The sequence below is a fragment of the Parasteatoda tepidariorum genome, chromosome 4, assembly GCF_043381705.1.
Source record: "Parasteatoda tepidariorum isolate YZ-2023 chromosome 4, CAS_Ptep_4.0, whole genome shotgun sequence".
Classification (NCBI taxonomy): Eukaryota; Metazoa; Arthropoda; class Arachnida; order Araneae; family Theridiidae; genus Parasteatoda; species Parasteatoda tepidariorum.
The window spans coordinates 66,847,305-66,872,726 of NC_092207.1; the positions used below are offsets into that span (position 1 = coordinate 66,847,305).

General features: G+C 31.0%; 1 protein-coding gene across 2 annotated transcripts in view; it reads left to right on the forward strand.

Moving 5' to 3' along the window:
* LOC107441258 (CUB and Sushi multiple domains furrowed) overlaps nucleotides 1–25,422 on the forward strand; it is a 106,178-nt gene that overhangs the window by 52,934 nt on the left and 27,822 nt on the right. The window contains exons 2-7 of one of the 2 annotated variants that reach the window (XM_016054457.3): nucleotides 6,325–6,451; nucleotides 12,692–12,750; nucleotides 17,980–18,189; nucleotides 23,770–23,862; nucleotides 23,950–24,072; nucleotides 24,913–25,197. In XM_016054457.3, the coding sequence (XP_015909943.2) occupies nucleotides 6,325–6,451; nucleotides 12,692–12,750; nucleotides 17,980–18,189; nucleotides 23,770–23,862; nucleotides 23,950–24,072; nucleotides 24,913–25,197 (897 nt within the window). Of the gene's footprint in view, nucleotides 1–6,324; nucleotides 6,452–9,109; nucleotides 9,237–12,691; nucleotides 12,751–17,979; nucleotides 18,190–23,769; nucleotides 23,863–23,949; nucleotides 24,073–24,912; nucleotides 25,198–25,422 lie in introns of both variants that reach the window. The other variant, XM_043045797.2, reaches the window with a different exon arrangement.

Consider the following 25,422-nt stretch of genomic DNA (forward strand, 5'->3'; position numbering starts at 1 on the left):
GTTTTCCATTATTGTCCATACATTTTTATTGGCCGGAAAATCACGTGGTAGGATCCAGTTTTTCCTCATTCATTTCCATATTGTTTTGGTTGTCATCAGCATAAAATTAATATAAGTCATACAGGCATGGTTTTTCTATGAATACTTTTGTATTTCTAATTTAAAGTTATTTTCCTGTACTGCTATTGTAACGATTGTAATTCAAGAGCTTAAAACTAATATAATTGTTTCATTATTATTATTATTATGTAATTCTGCCCTACATTTTAAGATAAAGTTATTTAGAAAGGTGTTCTAATATTATTAACCGTTTTACAACTATTTTTATTTGTGCAAATAACATTAATATAGTGTTATAAATTACAGTTAACGAGATCTATTAATTGATTTAGAACTTAACGATTAGCTTCATGCGCAATGAAATGCAAGCAAAAATAATATTTAATATATTCGCCCATTTGGTTAGCGAAAATGATGAACTTATAAAATTTGCTTGAACAATACAATGTTATAACAATATAAATAATATTTAAAAAAATTATAACTTAGAAAAATTACTTCTGTTCACCAATAGATCTAAATATTTATAATACGAATAGATAATAACATTTGCACAAGCGTAAGCACAAGCGTAAGCAAACAAAATTCCTTATAGTACATATATGTTTAGCGAATAAATTAAAATTTGTAGAAAAACTATTTTCTGCCAAGAAACAACAATTATTGCGAAACAATCATCGGGGTTGGTGAGCGGTAGCGAGCAGGGGGCCTTAGCCCCTTAGTATCTCAAATTAATCTATCGACTTCTAGGGAATGATCGAAGTAAAAATTTATCGTTATTTAGTTCTAAAATAATACAAAATAACGAATGCATTTTGTATGAATTAATAAATTACATTTCTTCCTAAAATCGAAATACTTAGCAAAAATATTAATTAAAATGGACATCGGGTCCAGGTCATGAGAGGATACAAAAATGGCGAAATGCAACTTCAGTTGGCTATCACCGTCAATATCACGTGATGCAACTGATCTGACCTTGCGTCTTCTTCGCTTGACCTAGATTATAGGAATTCGAAAGATCATTAGAATGAACCTTTCCTTTCTCAAACAGCCAGACCTTCTGATTTCGCTTATTAATTACAAAAGGTGTGAATAGATTCGCCAAGCCTTTCCGCTTTTAAAAACAGAAACCAGGAAGTCCAATAATTGTCGCCACCTGAAGGGTTTCCCTTCTCGCCAGACGCCGGTTAATGTCAAACGAACACTTTACTTATTCAGAAGAATATACTTAATCACCAAACTACTTTTATGATTGTCGCACTACATGTTTTGCTCATTAGGAAAGGAACTGCATAGAAAAAGACTTAATACACCCCAATGAGAAAATGATTGCTATTTCTATGCTGTCAAATGAAAAAGCGTGTGGTTAATGGGTGTTTAATTTTCTGTAATGGTTGGTAGCAGCTTTGAAGTATTTCATTAATGATGGGAAAGAAATTACGGGTTTTGAGTGCATTTTAGCGACAAGTAATATTAACCTTAAAATACTGACCTATAAATATGAAGTGTTTTAATTATACCTATTTTAAAAATATGCGTGCTTCAGAAATACTAGAACTCAATTTTCATTTATGCTACAAAAAAAAAGAAAAAGAAAGGTTTTGCGTGTTTGAATTTAAAATGTTCTTTTTTTTCAGATTTCTTTTTAAAAAAAATAGATTTTGTTACTTTCTTTTTGTAACATAAAGGCAATAGTGAACTTTTACTTGCACCCCCTTTTTCTACGTGTAAAAAAATCTGGTAAAATTACCGTCCCGTATGGTAATGATTTATCTGGTAAAAAAACAGCATATCTCTGGTTAATGAACCCGAAATACACGGTATTTAAACAATTCATTTGGAATTTTTTTTGTTCATATGTTAACGGTTTACTGAAAAAATTCTGGTTTTCACAATAATCACAGTTCTTATTATCTCGCATTTAGTAAAGAATATAGAACTGAAAAAATTTAATTAACCGAATAGATGGTTCTTATGCCATGCTTTAAGATACCATGATAAAACAGCCAAATTTTATCCCATTTGCGAAATTTTATCGCATATTATAAGACCATATTTTATTGGTAATTGTACCAAAATCGTAAAAACAATGCTCATTGGCAAAAATTACCTAATTTTAGTGTTTCCATAGATCACCAGAAACATGGCAAATTTTACCACATTCTAGTAATTTTGACCCTATTTTTTCCTCAGTGTACTGACTTAATTATAATTTAAAAGTTCATAAAATAGTAATTTTCCTGAAATCGAAGGAAAATTTTTTTTAAAATGTCAATTACAAAGTATGGAAATCTATAATTAACATGCATTAAATAACTATCATTGAAGTTCTCTGAAAACACTACTTTCATTATCAAGGACATGAATAGTCGGATTTGATGACTCGTGCTGGACATAAATGTTCTATGTTTATTTTTATTGGGAAAAAGGATGTCATAACTTGATTTCAGTCTTAAATGAAAATAAGTTCATAAAATAATATATATTCAAAACACACAAAAAACGAACATGAGCGAAAGTGAAGCGAAATTTGACTGATTAATTGCCTTTTATAATTATACTATTGAGCTAAACCCCCTTTTCGCTGAAGCTCACTAACCCCGCAGATTGATTCGCAATAATTTCTGTTTCTTGACATAAACAGTTGAAATTATTCAACTAAAAATATATGTACTATTAAGATCTATTAGTGGACATAATTTATTTTTTGGAAATGTTACAATATATATATAAACATTTATAATTAAAAGTATATTATCGTAACAAATTTGGTGTGTTAACAAATGTAATTTATTATTTTTGCTTACCAAACTGACTGATATATTTTAAATACAATGTTTGCACTCGTCACTTTGGGCAAAAAGCTATAAGTTAAGTTCTAAATCATTAAACGAATCACTTTAACCGTAATTCATATTAGTATATTTATATAATTAGCAAAAAAAATAAATAATTGAAAATGGTTAATAAGATCAGACACCGATTAAAATAACTTAATCTTAAAATGTACCGTAAAACTAAGCTATTCTAACAATAATAATAAAATCAATCCTCTTAAACTCTTAATTTAGAAAACAAACGAAATAAGAAACGTAATAATAACAGTACAGGACACGTAATAATAACATAACAGTAACCTTTAAATTAGTGATGCAAAAATATTTATAGCAAAACAATACCTTTATGACTTTTATCAATTTTATGCTGATGACAAACAAATCAATATGGAAATTAATGCGGGAAAGCAGTATCCTACCATGTGGTTTTTAGGCCAATAAAAAAGCATGACAACAATAGAAAACTGCGACACCATCATTAGATTTTTATGTATAGTAAGATACAGGATTTTATAGCTAGATTTAAGTCGTAAATGAAAATAAGAAAATAAATTCATAAACAAATATAGATTAAGAATAATAAAACTCAAGTAAAACGAAACTTAGAATAAAGAAGCGAAGAAGTAGGAATAAAGAAAGATAAAGAAGTAGGAATTAAGGTGTGAGAGTAGGGCAATGGAGTTAGAAATTTTTAAAAATACAAGTTTTTACGAATAGTTTTATAATGCTGTATCGAGCTTCAAATCAAACAAACTTTTAAATTACTATTCGTAAAAATTTCTGAGCATCACTGAAATTTAAAATCTAATAGGGTTTTGTTTTTTATTGCATTAAATTTAAATAAAAGTTAACAAATAAAGAATGGTAAGAATTTTTAGTGATTATTATAACTTAATGACTGACAGTAATTACTAAAGAAATCTGCCCTGTAACTATTGTTTCTTTTGATTCGTAATAACAAAATAGTCAGACAAGCATGTTATTTTTTTTAACTTCGAATATTAATAATAGTCAATTAAAAAAAGTTTCCAATGTTTAGTTAATTTTTAGTAGATTTCAAGGGAGGAATATTGTTTCTGATAAACAAACAAAATTAAAAAAAAACATAATTAAATGAACATAATACAATCGAATGAAGTAAGGTTAAGGGTTAAAATAGGAATTGCGTTATCTAGGAAGAAATGAAACCTCTTAAAACTTTAATTATCTTTGTTATAAATGTTTAAGGGTTAAAATAGGAACTACGTTATCTAGGAAGAAATGAAGTCTCTTAAAACTTTAATTATTATTGTTATAAATGTTTTGAAAGAACTTAACTAAGAAAATTGACTTCTGAATGGAATTAAAATTAAAGCAGTTGCTATTTTATTTTTAAATAATCAATAGTACTACAAATTCAAAAAAAAAACAGAGAGAAAACTTGCTTTGTTCTATAAACAATAACTTTATGTTCCCCAAACATCTTTGATAATATGTAAAATACAAAGAAGAGAAATCAATCGAACGATATTAACAATAGAATAAAAAAAATCTAATTAATTTTATTTTGATTATAAATATTTTTAAATATTTATTTTTACAATAAATTATAGTTATTTTTCTTAAATCAAGTGAGCCGAAAAATAATTTTTATTACGAACATATTTTTAAAAACATGGTTATAATACAACACAAATAATGAAACGATAATTTTTACATAAATTTAATTTCTTTTTATGATTCATTTCTTGATTATATTTAACCATAATTTGATCCGGACAATGTGGGATAAGATCCTGAACCTGTAAGAGCTAAGATCACGTGATTGAGGAAATTGATGCTTGACTTTTAGAACTACGCAGCTTCCTTTTTTCGAAATTACATCTACTTATAACAATCTAATAATAAACAATATGTACTAGCAATATTTAGAATACTTCGTTTACTTATTTAGTTCTGTTTGTAATGAAAAAAATATTTAAAAAAAAATTCAAAATTGAAATAAAAATGCATCGAAATGAGTCAACGTTTACACAAGAGAGATTTTTTTTATGAATCAAAAATTTAATGACCGCTAACAGTAGTAATTATAAAAAGAGTAAACAATGATTTATGTCGTAAAACTAGTTTTTTGAGCTCACACCATTTTGCGGAAATCATTAACTTGACAACCCGTTAATTACGCTCTCATTATTTCTTCAAAGCATAGAATTAAAAACTTCTCTTCATTTTTCTTCTTAATAGTCTTGAGACAAATATATTTAAAGAAGAACGATTGGTATCATGAGAATCCTATTAATGAGAATGCTGTTATTGTTCGTAATTTGTTTTGCATTTCAAAACTAAAAATACTGGACATTTGAAGAGGGTTAATTCATATATAACTACATTTAAAAAGACAAATTTTACAGTATTCCATGTAACCAAAATACCATATTATCAAATATATTGATTTAATTTGTATTCTCAAGTTTATAAACGAATTATTTAAATTGAAGTTTTAGAAATTCCTTCAAATAAGAAATGCAAGTACGTTTAATCTGAATTTTTTTAAAAATAATTCGTGAGTTCATTTTTCTTCTTCTTAAAAACGCGCATCAGCCTGTTGCTTTCTTTTGTCTGAAACTGAAATCACTAAGTCAAAATTGATATAAGATTGTTAAGACTTTAACATTACTTTTTATAAGTTCCATTTTATCCCCTCATATGTGTAGGAACACACAATGAATAATTTTGTAAATTCAAAACGCATTTATTGCATTTTATTTAAAGTGGAATGCTTACTTAACATGATTAGTTAGGATGATAATTATTTTTCGTTAAAAAGTTTAATGTGTAAAAGGTTCTTAAAAGGAAATTTTTCAGACACAAAGTTGCATTTTTCGCATAAACATAGGATCTGTTATTCAGACTCAACCTGGTGTTATTTTAGCTTTTCAATGTCATAGTATTTTCCTTTTATGTCAGATTTAGTTAATAATCCTATTTGATGTTTTTTATAACCGTCGGTGAACAGCCGACCCAATTTTTGGGTTTACGACTACTAATATTTATCTCCGTAACCTTGTAATTTTGAACCCAATGCAGAAGACAAGGGTACTCTTCGATCAAGTATTGGGAGAAATTTGCCATTGTGGAGAACTTTTTGATAGAACTAACCCGTATTTGAGTTACATGGAGAGGAAAACCAACGAAAACCTTTCTTGGTTAGATTGGTGGCAAGGGAACCCTAAACCATTATCCCTCTACCACTGAGGATATTTTACGTCAGCACTGTGGTCGGTACAAAGTGTATGCCGAATTAGTATCGACCAGCCATTGCTGAGATTCGAACCCTGTTCAACTCATTGGAACGTGAGAGCTCTGTCCTCTGAGCCACCACGGCTTTCTGAATGTTTTATTGATTTTTTTCTATTACTTAAATTATTATTTTTATTATTTATAGGTGCTACGGAAAAAACGTGTCCTCATCCAGCAGTGCCTTTGTATTCCTCAGTTACTTTGTCTAATAATGATCGAACGGTGGGCACAATAGCAACTTATGAATGCGATGAAGGCTATGAACTTTTCGGGTGAGTCATCTTTCAGAAATCCTGCNTAGCTATTATTTTTAAAATCAGATGAGCCGAAAAAAAATAATTTTTATTGCAAACATATTTTTAAAAACGTGGTTACAATACAACACAAATAATGAAACAAATAATTTTTACATAAATTTAATTTCTTTTTATGATTTATTTCCTGATTATATTTTACCATAATTTGATCCGAACAATGTGGGATGCGATCCTAAACCTGTAAGAGCGAATTAATGATCGTGATTGAGGAAATTGATGTTTGACTTTCAGAACTACGCAGCCTCATTTGTTGTTTTCTTTTTGTTTTTGAAATTACATTTACTTATAACAAATTAATAAACAATATTTACAAGTAATGTTTAGAGTACTTCGTTTACTTACTCAGTTCAGTTTGTAATGAAAAAAAATATTTAAAAAAAATTCAAAATTGAAATAAAAATGCATCGAAATGAGTCAACGTTTACACAAGAGAGATTTTTTTTATGAATCAAAAATTTAATGACCGCTAACAGTAGTAATTATAAAAAGAGTAAACAATGATTTATGTCGTAAAACTAGTTTTTTGAGCTCACACCATTTTGCGGAAATCATTAACTTGACAACCCGTTAATTACGCTCTCATTATTTCTTCAAAGCATAGAATTAAAAACTTCTCTTCATTTTTCTTCTTAATAGTCTTGAGACTAATATATTTAAAGAAGAACGATTGGTATGATGAGAATCCTATTAATGAGAATGCTCTTATTGTTCGTACTATGTTTTGCTTTTTAAATTTAAAAACGTTGAACATTTGGCTTGCATACAATTGGTATCATGAGAATCCTAGTAATGAGAATGCTGTAATTGCTCGTAATATGTTTTGCATTTTAAAACTAAAAACACTAGATATTTGACAACGGTTAATTCATACATAACTTATTACATTTAAAAAGAGAAATGTTATAGTATTCCATGTTACCCAAAGATACCAAATTATCAGATATATTGATTTAATTCGTATTCTCGAGTTTATAAACGAATTATTTGAATTGAAGTTTTTGAAATTCCTTCAAATAAGAAAAACAAGTACGTTTAATCTATCGTTTTTTTAAAATAAAGTTAATTTTTCTCTCTCTTAAATACGCTCATCAGTTGGTTGCTTTTGGCTTTTATCTGAAACTGAAATCGTTAAGACAAAATTGATATGAGATTGTTAAAACTTTAACATTACTTTTCATACGTTCTATTCTCCCCATGATATAAGTAGGAACACACAACGAATAATTTTGTGCATTCAAAAAAGATTTACTGCATTTTACTTAAAGTGGAATGTCTATTTAAGATGATTAATTAAGAAGATAATTATTGTTTGCTAATGTGTAAAAGGCTCCTAAAATGAATATTTCAGATCGAAAGTAAAATCATAACAAATGTTTCAGAAAGATTGTGTTAAAAAATGATACTGCCTCGTTTAAATGATAAAACTTTTAAAACTGGAAAAAAATTAAACGTTCAAACATATTTAGGTTGAAAATTTCTTAAATAATTATGTCTTCTATGTGGTTAGCGGCATATATGTAATATCAGTTCGCTAAAATAAGAATATTTTACACCTATAATGCCAACCTTTTGTTGCGGAATATTAATTCATTCTAGAAAATAAAAAAAATTTATTTGAAAAAGGTATAAAAAATTGGTTATTATGTTCAATTTTTCCCCGCATTTTAGTTCAGTTTATTAGACATTAAGCATATTGGTACAACGACGGATATTTTTTTCGCAGTTGGTTTCCACAAAAACTTTTTATTCTTGTTGTTCAATTAATCAAGTCAAGACTAGTTCACTTACACTAGTTATGTTCTGGTAGAAATGAGAAATCTGGTAAATCTTCAGTTTTACTGGAAAAGACTAGCTGTGACCAAAGTGGTTTGGCAAAAGTACGAAGTATGCTTTAAAATGTTTCGACCTTTAACCATGTCTTTGCGGTAAAATCTAGAAGTTACACAGCCACTTATGTAAATCCTATAGGTTTTACCAATAAAATTCAGAATTTACCAGACTTTGGGTTTTTATAGTAATTTTACATTCAAGTTTGAAAATCTTTACTTACCGGTACAAAAAATTTTGAACGTAAGACTTTCAGTGGTTTTAAACTGGTCTAGAATATTTGTGTCGCTTGTGTATTATTCTATCTGTGTTTTTAATTATTTATGCATTTTTAATTGTCTTTTTCTATAACCATCGTTGAACAGCCAACCGAATTTAGGGTTAACTGCTACTAATATTCTACTTCGTATCCTTGTAATTTTGAACCCAATCCAGAAAACTCTTGGATCAAGTATAGGGAGAAATTTGCCTTTGTGGTGAACTTTTTGATAGAACTAACCCGAATTTGAGTTACATGGAGAGGAAAACCAACGAAAACCTCTCTTTGTTAGCCTGGTGGCAAGGGGGCCCTAAACCATAATCCCTCTACCACTGAGGATATTTCACGTCAGCACTGTGGTTGGTACAAAGTGTATGCCGAATTAGTATCGACCAGCCATTGCTGAGATTCGAACCCGGTTCCACTGATTGGAACGTGAGAGCTCTATCACCTGAGCCACCACGGCTTTCTGATTGTTTTATTGATTTTTTTTCTATTACTGAAATTGTTATTTTTATCATTTATAGGTGCTACAGAAAAAACGTGTCCCCATCCAGCAGTGCCTTTGTATTCCTCAGTTACTTTGTCTAATAATGATCGAACGGTGGGCACAATAGCAACTTATGAATGCGATGAAGGCTATGAACTCTTCGGGTGAGTCATGTTTTAGAAATCCTGCTATTTTTTTTCTAAAATAGAATAATTTTAAGGGGGGGGGGTAAATATATTGAGTAAATATGATACAAATTTGAAACATTCATATTAAAATTAAAAGATGGTCATTTCAAATTTGAAAGTAGAAAATGTATGTTATATGAACAGATCGCCAAAAAAAAAGGACCACCATGAATAACTTTTGATCTAATCATTCACATTCTAGAAATCAATATTAATGGCTGAAATGGTTGACCTCAAATAAGCTAATTAATAAGTGCAGAAGATATTTCAAGTTATAAAAACAGACATAAAAATGTACTTTCTCTGATTAAACATACCTTTTCTTCGACGGATTCGGAAATATGACCCCCCAAAATGAAGGGATAGTCTCAATCTGAGAAATATGGTCCCAAGTGTTTGGCCAGGAAAAAGTTTCAAAGTTTGGACCCCTTAATGTTAATTTTACTTTTTTCTTATTTCGCTATATTTCGAGAAATTTGCACGCACTACACACGTTTATCCAAAGATAATTCCATGCAAAAATTCAATTTTAGTAAATATTCATTATATTTTATCATTAATATCATTATCAATTATTATCCAATATCATTATATTTTATACTTAATAATGGTCAAAAATTTTTTTTTAAGGTAATAATTTTTTTCATCATGTTAAAGAACATAAATTTTCATAAAAAAATACAAAGGTTTGAGTAAAATGGTTGAATCATTTCTGAGAAATTGAATTTCCAAAAAGATATTTAAAATTAGATTTCTCAGGAACCATTAGGCCGATTATGCTCAAATTTTGTATCTTACCATATAAATGTAAGTTCTTTAAAATGATGCAAAAATTGTATAGCTCAAAATTCAAAATTTTGTCTACCATTAATAAATAAAATAAAAAATTTATAAATATTTACTTTTTATAACTTTTTTTTTTGCCTGGAACTATCTTTGGATAAGCGAGTCTTACAACTGTGTTAAAAAAATTTTCAATTCGCTTAAAAAGTTCTCGAGATATAGCAAAATACGCAAAAAGTAAAAGTATCATTAAGGGGTCCAAACGTTGGAGAACTCCCCTGACCAAACAATTGGGTCCATATCTCCCAGATTCCTGCTATCTCCTACGATTAGGGGGTCAAAAATCAAATCCGTCGAAAAAAGTATGTTTATTCCGAGAAAGAACGTTTTTGTGTTTAATTTTGTAATTTAAGATATCATCTGCATTTAGTAATTTGAAGTCCTCCCTTTGAGCCATTAAGACAGAGTCCTAGAACGTGAAGATCTGTTCATTAGATCAAAAGATATTCAGGGTGGTGCGTTTTTTTGCTCACTGTACAACTTTTCATGTTTGCATCTCAATATCATCAAAACATAGACTCTAATTGTTAAATCTTATTTTCCGGTATTTAAACCGAAACATGCTACGGGACAAAAAAATACGATTTGCCGTAATTTTAACTGTAATAATTAATGTAAAATCACGGAATCACTATAAATAAATGAATATCAATTTAAAAGTTACGGTATAGTATTACGTTATACACCGAAGAGCCATTACATTATGACCAGCCTGCTAATAACATGTCAGACTACCTTTAGCCCTCAAAACACCCGCTGTGGCATTGATTCCACAAGGTGCTGATAGGTAGTCTGAGGTAACTGGTACCAAGCGCTCACCAACTGGTCCTGCAATTCCCTCATATTGCGAGGGGGTAGCGTGGCAGCACGAATTTGGTTTTCCAAGTAGGACCACAAATGCTCGATTGGATTGAGATCAGGTGAATTTGAGGGCCAAGACATGATTTGAAAGTCACTGGAATGTTCCTCGATGATTCGACCCTAATGACATGGTGCATTATCTTGTTGGTAAAGACCATCTCCCCGTAGGAAAAACTGTTGCCATGAATGGGTTAACCTGGTATGCAACTATGTTCAAGTAGCTTACAGACGTCAGGGATTGTTCTATGAGGATTATGGGTCCTAATGTGCTCCATGAAAACATTTTTCCAGGGCGAGAAACCATGAAAACCTAAGCGAGCCCATTGTTATAGATGGAGGGTGGTCATAATGTAATGGCTCTTCGGTGTATACCGTATAATATTATATACGGTCAATCCAAGCACCAGGGTGCATCATCCGTAAAAATGCATTCTGCTGATAATGAACCCAAAGTAATTTTTACCGAAATTCGATCCGGGGTTTTCTACAACGTATATGGAAGCAAAATCTGTGTAACTTTTGTCAGTCAAAACTTTCAGAATCCATCGTGAAGAATTTCCTTGTCTAATAAATTAGCTTTATGAATTTTTTTCAGGTACTTTATTCATGATTAATGCAAAATGATTTTAACTAAAATGAAACTAATTACGTAATCATCTTCCGGCTTAAGTTCCTTCCTTAAAAAGATCCTAATTTCCTCTGAATATTTTAATAAACGGAAATGCAATAAAAGTTTCTAAAAATATACACATAATCTAATTGAAATTTATTTTAATGTATGTAAATAATTAGTTTCTTTTCTGTTCACTAATAAAAAAAACTATGTTCCTTTAATTAAAAAAAAAATGAATTCGTACTAATGGGATCTGTCAAAAATTTTTTAATCTTTTTCAAAATTTCTTTGTTTTTTGTTTTAAAAGGTTCAGAGTATCTGTTATGATAATGTAATAAATTAACTAATCTTCTATNTTTTACTAAAGATATTTTATGAAAAGGAATGAAGTTTTAATGCTTTTATTACTACAAAAGAATTTAATTTTTGTATTACAATATATATATATATATCCAGAGTTATGGACTTAGATCGTTCCTGAGGCACATATTAATACAATGTTGGTCCCTTTTTTTGCGTCGATAAAAGCCTGCACACGTCAAGGAAGACTTTCCACTGAAGACTAGGAAGATGGGTGTTTCTGATAGGTGGCCATAGGAACTGATTTCCAGGCTTCAATCCCAGTTGAAGTGAGTGCTTGCAGTGAGAATGGTCGATGTGGCTGGCTTCATAATTCGTGGCTGGCCCTTTAATTCGTCCTAAAAGTGTTTTATGGGATCGGGGCTCTGAAAAGGCAGTTTTCGAACACCCATTTCGTTAAACTACATCTGTGCAAGCCTCAATGTGTGAGTGGAGGAGTTATCCTGCTGGAAGAGAAAAGGGCCTTACTCGAAATATTGCCATAGAGTTGGAAGTACAGCATTGTCCAGAATGTCCACATAGATCTCCTAATTCATGTTTCCATCCACAGGAACTAACGAACTCAGGCTAAGCCATGAAAAACAATCCCCACACCCTTATTACTTCCACCACCACAATAACCGGGTATCCGGATACTTTGGCCAGTATATATATATANTATATATATATATATATATATATATAATTTAAATTCTTGCAAATAATCGTATGTAATAATAAAAAATAACGTTTCTGTTTATATCTTTCTTTTCAGGGAATCAACACGTGCTTGTTTACCAACCGGAGAGTGGAGTGGTGTGATGGCAAGTTGCGGTGAGTTTTTCTTTTTCACATAACAGGCTTCAAAAAGTTCTCTGGTAAAATTTTGTCCACATATTTTTTAGTATTTTATTTAAAAAAAATTGAATTTAGGAACTGAATTTCGAAAAACTGATTTCGAGAATGTAACCCTTACAGTAAACAAATTATACTTTGATTCGTGTATACTAAGACATTCAAAACTAATCGACAATTTAAAAAAATAAAAAACCGAATATGATAGAAAATTATGCTTTGTTTTACTTAAATAGGATTTATAATCGCCTAGGTTCACAATTAGTTACGAAGTTCGCCAAAACAGATGGAGTTGCTCATTTTGAAAAATGGGGTAAGGCTATTTTATACCAAGGATAACAGAGACCCGGCTCACAAAGTCATTATCCCCTTCACTCGTTGGTAACCAGTAATGTTATTGTAACTAGATAAAATGGCGCAACTGAGTGAAAAACTGAAGTAGTAAATAAATATGCTCATAGATGTTAAGAGAAATCTTACCCATGACTCTTTTCCAAAGTACGATGCAGCTGATGCTGCTAACAAGAGATAACGGAAAAGTTACTGATTGTGTCAGAAAAATATTTTTTTAGATATAACATCTTCTTTTTCTCCTTGTTCGACTAGTAATAAGTTGTTGTAGCTAATTTCCAGCCTTATCTGACTCCGTCAGACCAGGTTTGTGAACCCATTGACACACATGAAATCAGTGACCAATAGAGGAGGAAATATGGATGTCTTTCCATGTTCTTTTAACGTATGGATCACTCTAAGATGTGTTCAGATGAAGCTCTTTGATGGTGGCATTTAGGGCAAGTTAGGGAGGTCATTCTGCCTTCAGAATATAGTAGGTACTCAATGTAGCCGCTGTCGAGAGGTGAGAGGCTGGTGTTGAACCTCCTGTCGCAAGGAAATGTTAGAGTGCTCTTTCATCACAGAACACGAAGGCGATTTAATCGGTTAACGACATGACGGAACAATTATATCGGTGTCGAAGGGTTCGGCAGAATCTTTTTCGTTTTTCCTATGCCGTTTGCTTGTGCCGAGAGAAACGGAAGTTCTGCTGACCGTAGTGAATTGCGATTTTTTTTAAAACACATTTATTGAAATCTTAAATGAAGAATTTGAGGAAGTGAAAGAAAATAAACTGATTTTCTTAATGATTTTTCTAAGCAAAATATTTCATCTATATTTTGTTGAAATTTCAAACTAAGAGTAGTGTCATCTATGTTTATAAAATGAAAATAATTGTTAAAGTGGCAAATAAAGAAGTTTTACTCTCTGCCGAAGATTATGAACTGAAAAACATTTAAATGCTATTTTATCCTTTGCAACTGCGTATTTTTACAACAATTTCGGACTTATCAAAGATTCAAAGCATAATTTCAGGCATCTTGAATAATGAAATAGTTGCATTATTCTTAATTATTTATTTTTTAACGACTGCATGATAAGTTCAAAAAAATACGAGTTAAATTTTACTGGCACTAATTCCTTAGTAAACTATAAGACAAAAGAGTAAAATCAAATGCCAAAGGAAAAGAAATTATCGGTACGATTTGATTTGATGGGAAACGTGAGTGCTCATCCGATATGTCGTTTCCGTAAACGGTATCGCTGTATCGAAACCGACACTGATGCTTTTGTATCGGCAAGTGCGAAAGCGCGTATACTTCGTCAACGTATTTTCCTAGACCCGACGACAAACGGGCTCGTTTTGTCGGTATCGTGTTGAGTAACGAAAAAGCGGGCCATCTATTGACAAATTTCTAAACTAGTATTTAAAATTGTTGGTAATAAACACTAGTTTCCTGAGCAGTACGCAAGCAAATCGCACATTTTTATCTCCTTCCCTTTATTAAATTTTTAAAATCATCCGGCTGTTAACAGTGCACAAATAGCTTAAATGCCTAGTTCATGGTTCGAAAAATATACTTTCGTCTTAAATTTTTGGAATAAAAACTGTGAGTTTGATTCTAAATTAAAAAGTTCTCAAACTACTAAGTATTAAATTAGTATTGTCTTAAACATACATTTTGAAGTGAAAATGAATTATTACTTAAACTGTACCACTAAATTTCATTCATAAAATTTCTTATTATATTCAATATTTATAGCCTGTAAATAGAAAAAAATCTTCCGTTGTTAATACATTATTCTAGATAGTTTCATCTTTTGCGAAGAAGTTTTTTTTACTACATGAAACAACCTATGAGAAGAAACGTAAACATCGTGTGTGTTTTTCGTGCACTTAACTCTAAATTCTAGTTTAAATATACTAGATATTTATTCAACACGTTTTTGACCTGGTTTAAGACAATTATTTAGAATTGAGGATATTGAAGATTTTTTCTTTTTTTGAAGTTAAAGAGTTTAGTTTTTTTTTATTCTTTTAAACTGAACAGGGATAAACTTTTTATAGAAATTCATAAGGCATTTGGTAATTTGTAAACATGAAATGCATTAAAAAATTAATTGTAAAGTGTAATAATACTAACAGCAAACTAAATCTACAATTCTAAGTCTGTAATGCTAACAGCTAACGCGACTAATACTGCATAAAATACTATTGATTGACTATAAATTAATAACCTAATTATAACTTAGAATTATACGCTAGTTTATTAAACCATTGTCTCAAAACTTGATTCAACAGTGTCAATTTATTTCTAATCTGAGGATCGTTTAGCATATATTGTTCGATACTCCACCAATAAAGTCAAGTGTTCGACACTGACTACGTCTGCAACATTTTAAACTGACTTCATTTTTTCAATTTTGCCGCCCGGACTGTGTAGGGGTCAGAGAGCTGTCCTTGCACCAGAAAGGTTCTGGGTTCGAATCCCGAGCAAGGCATGGGTGTTCTTTAATTCGCTGTATCATCTGTCCTTACCTCGTGGGAGCAATATGGGCACACTTAATACGGTGCCCCTGAAACAGAGGTCAACAAATCTGTCATGTAAATACCAGAATTGAAGAAATTTTAACACAGGCATTGGAAATAAAAAATAAATAAATAACCTTTAATCCAATCCTCCTCAAGTTGATTTTGAATTCAATATTCAAAAAATGACATTATTTATCTTTTTTTAATTATTATAGCTTTAAGTAATTATAGCTATTCATACTTTCTACCTAAAATGTGTTATGAAAATATTTTTTTTTCCAAGCTGAGCTAAGTATGGTAGTAATAATAATAGGGGAGAAATTACTGGTACCTGACCTCATTTAACTAAACCACTGCTTCCATTTCTCAGAAATCACTTAAAACACGTGACCATCATACGCCTTGCTATTAGGAAATGAGTAAAAATCAGAGTGGGCTATTTGGTTGTTGATGTCTGTGTTTTACAAATCCGAATATAAAAGTTATGAGTTTCCCTCGCAATTTAAAACTGTAGTTTCTAATCGCTCAAAGATTTATTTTAGGTGAGTTTAACATCTGATTTTGACTTTTTTTTAAAAAAAGAAACTATTGTTGTTAATTGTAAAAACATATTTTAAATATTTAATTTATGTTAAACCTTTCTAATGGTGATAACTGGGGCTGACGGATAAAGCGGAGAATTTTTCAGCCAGACATGACCGGTTAGATATATTCAGTATAACTCAAAGACAAAATTACTGGTAAGTTGGATACAATGTCTAAATAAAATGTGTATAATAACCATGTGGAAAATGCAAAAGAAGTATAATCAAAATTTTATTTATGTTTCCTGTTTTTAAATATTATCAATTTATTTAATTTACGAAAACTGCCATATATATCCTACGTTGCTTAATTTCTAAACAACTGTATGTGTAAAAGTGTAGGAGAGTCATAATAAAAATTGGTTGCATTAAATAAATATTTCAGTAAGGAAAATATAATTTTTCATTATTTAAATACATATCTCGTTTTATATGAGCAGTACAGACTGAACTGGGTATTAGCATACTTTCAAATTTGTAATACAATAAATTCTCCCTCCAAATTATACGAGGGCTGTTTTTTAAGTAAGGGCCATTTGTTGTGTACACTAATAGTTGACGCATGCGTCGCAACGAACGCTTGTGTCGTGCTCTGGTATTCCTTGGTAACAACTGTGCTCAGTTACAGCTGTGTAGGTAATCTTCTCGGTCAGTTCTGTCCTTAAAATGTTCAAATTTAACAAATTGCCCTCCACGTATGAGGTATGGACAGTGACTGATGCGCTTTTAGTCGGCAAAAATACCTGTCTGCTGCATACATTCACCGGCAGATTTGTGAAGATTACGAAGTTTCTTATTGACTTGCTAACAGGAAATTTTGCTACTCCATGACATTGACTCTCTCCACAGCTCAGTCCCGAACTTTATTGAACTCTTTTGGCTGGGAATTTTTGGAACACCTTTCCATACAGCTCAGACCTTGCGCTAAGTGATCTTAATTTTTTTCCCGATGTTCCAAACTTAATTTTGGCGGCAACTAGTACAACGATGACGAAGACGTGAAAACGGTCACAACTTCTTGGTTAGAGGCCGGGATAGCCTGGTTGGTACGGCACTGGACCCATGTCCAAGAAGTCGTGGGTTCGATCCCCTCCGGCCGAAGACTTCCAATGTAAATGGTGACTGATGTACGTTAAATCTGCCGAGTCACAAAATCCTTCATGTTCTCATAACAAATCATACCTCTGGGGGTACTGATCCAGGAGTTCTGGATTGGTTCAAAATTACAAGGCTACGGAGTTGAACATTTGAAGTCGTAAACCTAAAATTGGGTCGGCTGTTAAATGACGGTTATAAAAGGACCTCTTGGTTATCGAAGACCCATGAAGAGGGTATTCTAAATCTAGCTGTACGGTATGATAAGTGTTTAAGCCTTTACGGTATGATAAGTGCTGACAACCATTTTGAAAATAAAAAAAGAGAAACGTATGTAGAATCAGAAAATAAATTTCCTTTATAGAAATCTTCTTTCGTTTGGTTTTTATTTTCAAACGGCCCTTGTTTAAAAAACAGCCCTCGAATATATTTTTGCATTAAATCATTTCAATTTTTGAATCGAAAGCGCTTTTTTACCATTCAAAGAAAAATTTAAATAATTTATATCCGAAGAAAAAAAAACTTCTTTCAAAACCCAGTTCAGTCCAACTTTTCCCTAATAACTACTTATGAATTTTTAATACATCTCTTAGCAATTTTCTCTTTGCTTCGGTTATTTTATTAACCCGTAATTATATTACAACATTTGTATTTTATTTGTAGCGGTGAATGTAGCTTACGGCAAACCAGCTAATCAATCAAGTTCAGTTAGAGGTGGCGATGCAAGTCACGGGAACGACGGGGATTTGACAACCGTTCACGAGAACAGGTACTGCACAGAGACTAAAGCAGAAGATTCTCCTTGGTGGCAAGTAGATCTTCTTCATCCTTATCCTATCCAAGTTGTTCGATTGGTCACCCGAGGATGTTGTGGTAAGTAACGCCTCATTTCCTTAATTTATTTATACACTTATATCATTCATTCGATAACAGTTACTAAACTTATTCACCCGACTAGTTAGTTTTATTATCGTTATAAATTAAAGCAGTTTTGTCAGATTAGTATTGCTTTTATACCGTTAATATGTTAGATTGTTTGAGTATGCATGGTAAAGCGTGATGTTTGACTCAGAGCGATGAAATGAAGCATTATTTTAAAGAGGTTTGACCTCAACTTTTGTAGCGAAGAAAAGAAAATTGTCATTATTTCAGTTCTAACCAGTGGTCCGAAGTATCGCATTACAAGTAGTGAAACTACTGTGGTCGCTACTTTTTTATTGTACTGTAGTGTGCTACTATTTTAAAAAAGTAGTGTAGTATGCGATGCAGAAAAAGCAGTAGTTTGTAGTGATTCCTGGTAAATTACTTTTTACATATAATTCAGTAAAGAAACAGGGCCCTAACACAACAAATTTTTCGAATTTGATGGATGCCAATCTTCGCCGGTCTGTCAGTTGACGCCATTCAAAATGCCCCTTTGACTGTGAGTCGTCGTTGTTGTTGTTCATTTACGTTGTACTAGAGCTGCACAATGGGCTATTGGCGACGGTCTGGGAAACATCCCTGGAGGATGATCCGAAGACATGCCATCACAATGTTGATCCTCTGCAGAGGGGATGGCACCCCCACTTCGGTAGCCCGACGACCTGCACGCGAAGTCGAGCACTTTACGGTAGAACAGTTTAACGAGGACCAATACCGCACACCCTCCGTCCCAACCCGTAGCCAGTGATGCTTCACTTCGGTGATCTGCTGGGAACCGCGTCTTAACGATTAGTCCACTGCGGGACTTGACGGTGAGTCAATTTGAATTGTGTATATAGAGACACGTGTATAGTTCGTTCTCCAGGAGTTCACACTTGGCTCCACCTCCTCGGACGCAGAGTTCATTTCAGCGCGGGAGTTAGAAGAGAAACATCTCCGTGCTTGAAATTGAGACAACCCTTAATTTGCGCCAAACATGAACAGTGAATTATTTTTCAGTTACTTACTTCGCTTTATCATGTGCTATTATACATTTTGTTACTTTAGCTAATTAAATATAGTTTAAATTTAAAAACTGCTGTTCTCCCAGTAAAATGACTCATAAAGCACAAACTATTCACTCAAAGGAAATAAATATCATAAAAAATTGTGCCAAATATCATCAAATTTATGAAATATTTATTGTTAAAAAAATGCACATAAAGTTTGCGAAATAAATATTTTTGCCAAACGATCGCCAAATATCAACATTGTTCAGGATTGCTCACATCCTTCTCCCAAAAATAGCGAAATAGTGTCGTCGCATACCACGTGACGAAGGCGGAGTCAAGTGCCAACTCCTGGTGAACGAACTATAACTAATATATTAGCAAGCCATTATGAATAATAGATAATTTATCACTTTGGTCACATTTTCACTTGAAAATGTTCACTAGTGAAACACTGATGTTATTTTAAAGGAAGGGAACATATTTTTGATGTACATAATTTTTTAGAGGAAATAAAAGTGTGTTAAGCACTTAATCGAAACAGTTACTTGATAATTTATTAATATTTTTCAAATTAAATATTCGATGACGAGAAAGGCATAAAAAGTTGAAGGTGTAATGAACAAATTGAATCGATTTAGAATACAAACCGGCTCATGTAAACATGAATAAATATTTCTTAATAATTTCTCATTTTTAATGTAAGCCAATTTAAAACCATTTTAAACAAGGGTGTAAATTATGTTCTCCAGCAAAGGGCGTCACCTTGAAGTAGTGATGTAGCTACTACATTTCGAAAGTAGTTTGTAGTCACTACATTTAATAAAATAGTAGTTGTAGCTAACTACATTTGTATTAAAATAGTTGTAGTAAACTACACAAATAATGTAGTTTTTCTGACCACTGGTTCGAACAATAGTAAGTACCTAAATAATAGATATGGTTCCTTAAAACAGAATGATAATAGTTACGATTATTTTTTCATTAATTATGGAAGCATTTTGTATTGATATTGTTTTGCTGTAATTATCTTTTAATCGTAAGAAAAGAATTTGTTATTATTTAAAGTTATTGGATTAAGTTCGTTTCCCTTGACCTATCGACACGGTATGAATTTCTTAATGATAATAACCAGTTCACTATTTAAAATATTTTGAAGAGATAACATTAATGTGTTTAATTTGTTCTTAAAATAACGCAAGAAGTTCCTGATTTTAAAAATTTCCTTTTTTGGCAAGCATTGCAATTTTTGATTAAAAATTAAAATCAAGCATTTTATTTGAATGTTTAAAAAAATAAAAAAAACTTCTTAGAGTAGTTTTGTTGTCTTTTTCATGCTTAGTCATGTCTTAATTAACTAACTGACCCGACTAGTTAGTTTTATTATTATTATTATTATAATTTAAAACAGTTTAGTAAGATAAGTATTGATATAATTTATGTTTTTATCTTATTAATGAGTTTGATTGTTTTATTATGTGTGACTCTAGAACCCATATTGTTGAACCTAGAAAAGGGAAATAGCGCAAAAGCATTATTTGAGACAATTTTAACCTCAACTTTTACAGCGAAGTGAAGAAAATTGTCATTGTTTGAGTTCTAACAGAGTAAAATACCTAAATATTCATGTTTCTTTAAAACGAGACGAAACGAATCATTTTTCCATTAAGTATTAAAAGCATTTTTTAAAAATTTTGTATTGATATTGTTTTATAGAGATTATCTTTGAATCGTAAGATAACTTTTAAATTTGTTCTTGAAATAATACAAGAAGATTCCATTTTCAAAAATTAAAATTTTTTGACAAAAATTGTAATTTTTACTTAAAAAAAATTTATTAATCAATATTTCATAAATTAATAATTCATAAATTAAAATTTATGAAATATTTTCATTAAAAAGTTCGTAATTTAGCTTACGTAAATACTTTAAATTGGAATTTAAAACAAAGAACCATAAAAATGATACTGTTAGAAACTTTGAATCGCGTAAAACCATAATATCGTTCAAACTGACTGCTATCTTCACTGTTAGAAATTTCTCGGCAAAAAATGCTAAATAGTAATTTATTTAATTGTTATCTTCAACCAAAACTGTCAAATAATCATAAAAAGAGCTATATTAAAACGATTAAGTGTTTTTACTTAATATGGTTTAACAACTAGAATTCTATCCGCGTCAACTAAGCCGACCATATGAATCCATTTTGTTCCGTGCAACTGGGTACATACTATAGCTGAGAGAGCTGATCGGTCAATCTTATGTTGCACTGACCAGGGGTATGAATTCCAGCCTTGATACTACAATACTTCTTCCATTCCTTCAATACTTGAAGAGTTTCCAGTGTTCTGTACTTTTCAATCGGTGATCCTGGATTATTAGAATACGACACTCGTACAAATCGCGCAACACCCACAGAGAGCCAATGTCCATCCAAGCTCTATTTTTATGGTTTAGAAACTATATCGGTTGTAAAATGGTCACAAAACCATATATTTTTATATTCACGATATTTTAACCATTCCAGTTGTAAACGGTTTTAAAGCCGTAAAGGTAAAAAAAGTGTTCTTAAACATAGACTTATGGTTAATCGAATAGACAGGTTGCTGCTGGTTATTTTACCGTAATTTCAGAATGAAAATTCTAACAGTGCATGGTGTCAAATTTGACCATATTATCGTGTTAAATTAAGCTGCTTAAACTTAATTAAATGACACTTGGGCTGAAACTCTGTTTAATTTATTACCTTATAAAATTTGAAGCAAATTTACTTGATATTATGGTTTAAAGTTATGACGACTTTTCTGATGGCTTACCATTTTTGTGACTATACTGACAATGTTTCATGGAGTATGGACGAATGCCTCTTATACTTTTAGTATATCTTAAGTTACGTGACATAAAACTGATGAAACTTCAGGCCTGTTAAAAGTCCTTTCTTTTATTAAATCACTCTTTGCCAGATTCTCTCACAACGCTTAAGAAATAATTACATTTTGTTTATTTCTTGTTTAGTACGTGCTTTAAGCGCAATTTCGGCACATCGATTATTATAACACGAAGGTGCTTTCGGTTGACGTGTTTGACACGAGAAATAAGATTATAGACAAAATCAGCTTTTCACTTGTCTCATTCCTCATCGCTACTGAAGAAATATTTCCGTTTTCAATGATAACGAGTTGTTTTGCGTGCTTGGTTAACCGACCATCATTCCAGCCTAAATGTAATTTAAATGTCTCATTATTATATGGAGCATTTATTATTTTTTTAAACTATTTCTTTGATCAGAAATAAAGGATTTCTTAAGTTTTTTTGGTCATTTTGTTTAATACTAACATTTTAATGGGTTGTGTTAATACTATCTTCATCTCAGGTTTTACTTTATGGAAAGTTTATTATGAATTAAGGGGAAAGTACAAATGTTGCAAAACTGTTGTGTTAAACTGAGAAAAAAAAAGTATGGTTAAAACTACCAGAACATGGCAAAATTGACAGTATTTCTATCTCTCTGAGAACACAAAAGAAAAAAAAAGAAAAAAACTCGGTAATTTTTATCAAAGGCACTGGTAATGATTTTGGTAAAATTAACTATATAATATAGTCTTATAATAAATGATAAAAGCTGGTAATGATAGCTTAGAACATGGCATAAAAACCATTTATTTGGCTAAATTCACTTTTCAGTTTCGTGTTTTTGATTAAATGTGTGGGAAGTATAATTTTGAAAAGCAGAGTTTTCGGTAAACCGATACCATATGAACGGAAAAATACTGTATGAACTGCCACCATATGAACGGAAACCGTATATTTTGGTCTTATTTATCATAAATATGTTTTTTTAGAAACGTCATTACCATGCAATTCGGTAATTTTATCAGAATTTTTGTACTCCGTGCATGAAAACCAATCAATAAAATTTTTTCTTCAATTATAATGTAAATAACACGTAAATGTAAGACGAATAGGAAAGTATGTATATAATATAATAAATAAAGTATGTTGCATATTACTGTATATGCAAGTATGCTGCACCAGTTAGTTTAACGAATACTTAATAAGATGAAAGCAGCTTTAAGCAGTTTTTTTGGGCTGAGTGTTTAATTAACTAGATTTTAAAAATTGAAATTTCATTGCTTCCAGATTTTGTCACACCTTTCAAATGTGTCTTGGTTGGTGGGTAATAACAGACTTCTTTCCATAAATAGATTTATGCATACATTTTTTTTGTATAAGGATTGCTGGTATTAAATTCAATATTTTCAGAAAAACTCAGAAAAATGCTGTAGAACTTGCTTAATTTTTTTTCTGGAAAACTTTTTTAAGTTTTTATAATTTTTTTCATCTAGCAGAGACCTTTAAAATGTAATCTGATATTCAATATAATATTAAAAGTCTGATTTGTATTATGAAAGTCATTCTAAGTTCATAAACCAAAATAAGAGAGTGCTCCATCAGAACTTCAAAGCTTAGTTTTTCAAACACTCTCTGTGTAACACGTCTTTGTTGAATAAAACCTAAAAATATTAAATTTTTGTTTCAGGACATCAACCTCTTCAAGATCTTGAAATCAGAGTTGGTAATAGCTCAACTGTCCAGGGAAATAGATTATGTGCTTGGTACCCCAAAACATTAGGTATATTCAGCTTATTATCCACTTAAAAAACTTAATAGTCATGATGGCTATTACTTACAAAGTTTTTTTAATTTATTCTAATTTCAGATGATGGAGTGACGAAAGATTTTGACTGCGCCTACCCTATCGTAGGTCGATATGTTTATGTACAAATGGTGGGAATACAAGGTTCTCTTACTGTTTGTGAAGTAATGGTCTTTACAACTCAAGGTAAGGGGAATTATAAATTTTCGTAATAAAATTCTTTGCCTACTCTTTTCAATCGAACAAGTATGATTTTAGGTTACTCGAAGTTGTACCGATTTGGCAACCTGTTCGATTTATTACTTTTTAGACTTCTGATTTTTTGAAGTTTTACAGAATAAAATATTGTAAAAATTACAAAAGTTTAAATCTTATAGAATTGCCTTTTTATAAATTCTGTTCCAGTTCATCATAAATCAATACTTTAAATCGTTATATCTATTAAATTTGCTGTAATTGTAAAATATTGTTACACTGAATTATGTTTTTATATTTATTTTATTTTATTGGGAGTCATATAATCGTGCAATCAAATGTAAATTACAGTAATTTAACTGAACTCATTACTAAGATTGCGACAATTTTGAACGATATTACTATACAGCGAGCACCAACTTTTTTAAAAGCTTAATGATTTATAACATATGCAGTTAGTAAGATGCAATTTGAAATTTATGAAGTTGAAATATCTTGCTGAATGGATTTGCTGAATTTAAGTTAATTGCATAATATTGTACTCAATAAATAATATAAAATAAAGTACAATATAAACTATTTTTCTTTGAAATGGTTGCTATCGTCGAGATGACCCTAATGGGCTATTGGCGATGGTACACATGATCTCAAATTTTGGTTTCCATGAATTAGTTGATTGATTCCAAATCTTTGACTGTAATTTAAATCCAGCTTATTTCTACATTATCTACCTTGAGAAGCCTTACATTTAATGGTTTTTGTGATTTCATTCTAAAAACATAAATCTGAATTTTTATAAATCTCAAAGCAATATTTCAATTCTGTTTCCAGAAATCTCCTCTGGTCGTTGTGGCAATCAGCTGGAACCTTTAGAGCTTACTACATTCAGTCGAACTTGCTACGAATTCCAAGTACAGAAAGGTGGATCATACGATACTGCAGAAGAATACTGTCGAGCACGAGGAGGTCTGATGTTACACGGAGATCGCGATCTTTCGCATCATTTCATAGCTTCTGAACTCGAGAGAAGAAAAGATTCCCTTAAGTCTAAGTTAGTGTGGCTTGGAGCACAGCGAGATCAAGGGCTGCGAGCCAAAACATGGCACTGGGTTGATGGTGAGTAAAATTTTTGAAGTTATTAAATCTTTAAAAATTGTTTTATTTCAAAGTTTTTATAATTTTGAACTGATATGCTTTATTATAATGCTCTGTGCAAAGATACAAGGAATTAAATCTACCAACTTAAGGTATCCAACTAGTTTCGACAATTTTTTTTCTAAATATTAATATAAAATTAAAAAGAAACTAGCTTATTTGTATTAATATGTGCAAAAACTTATA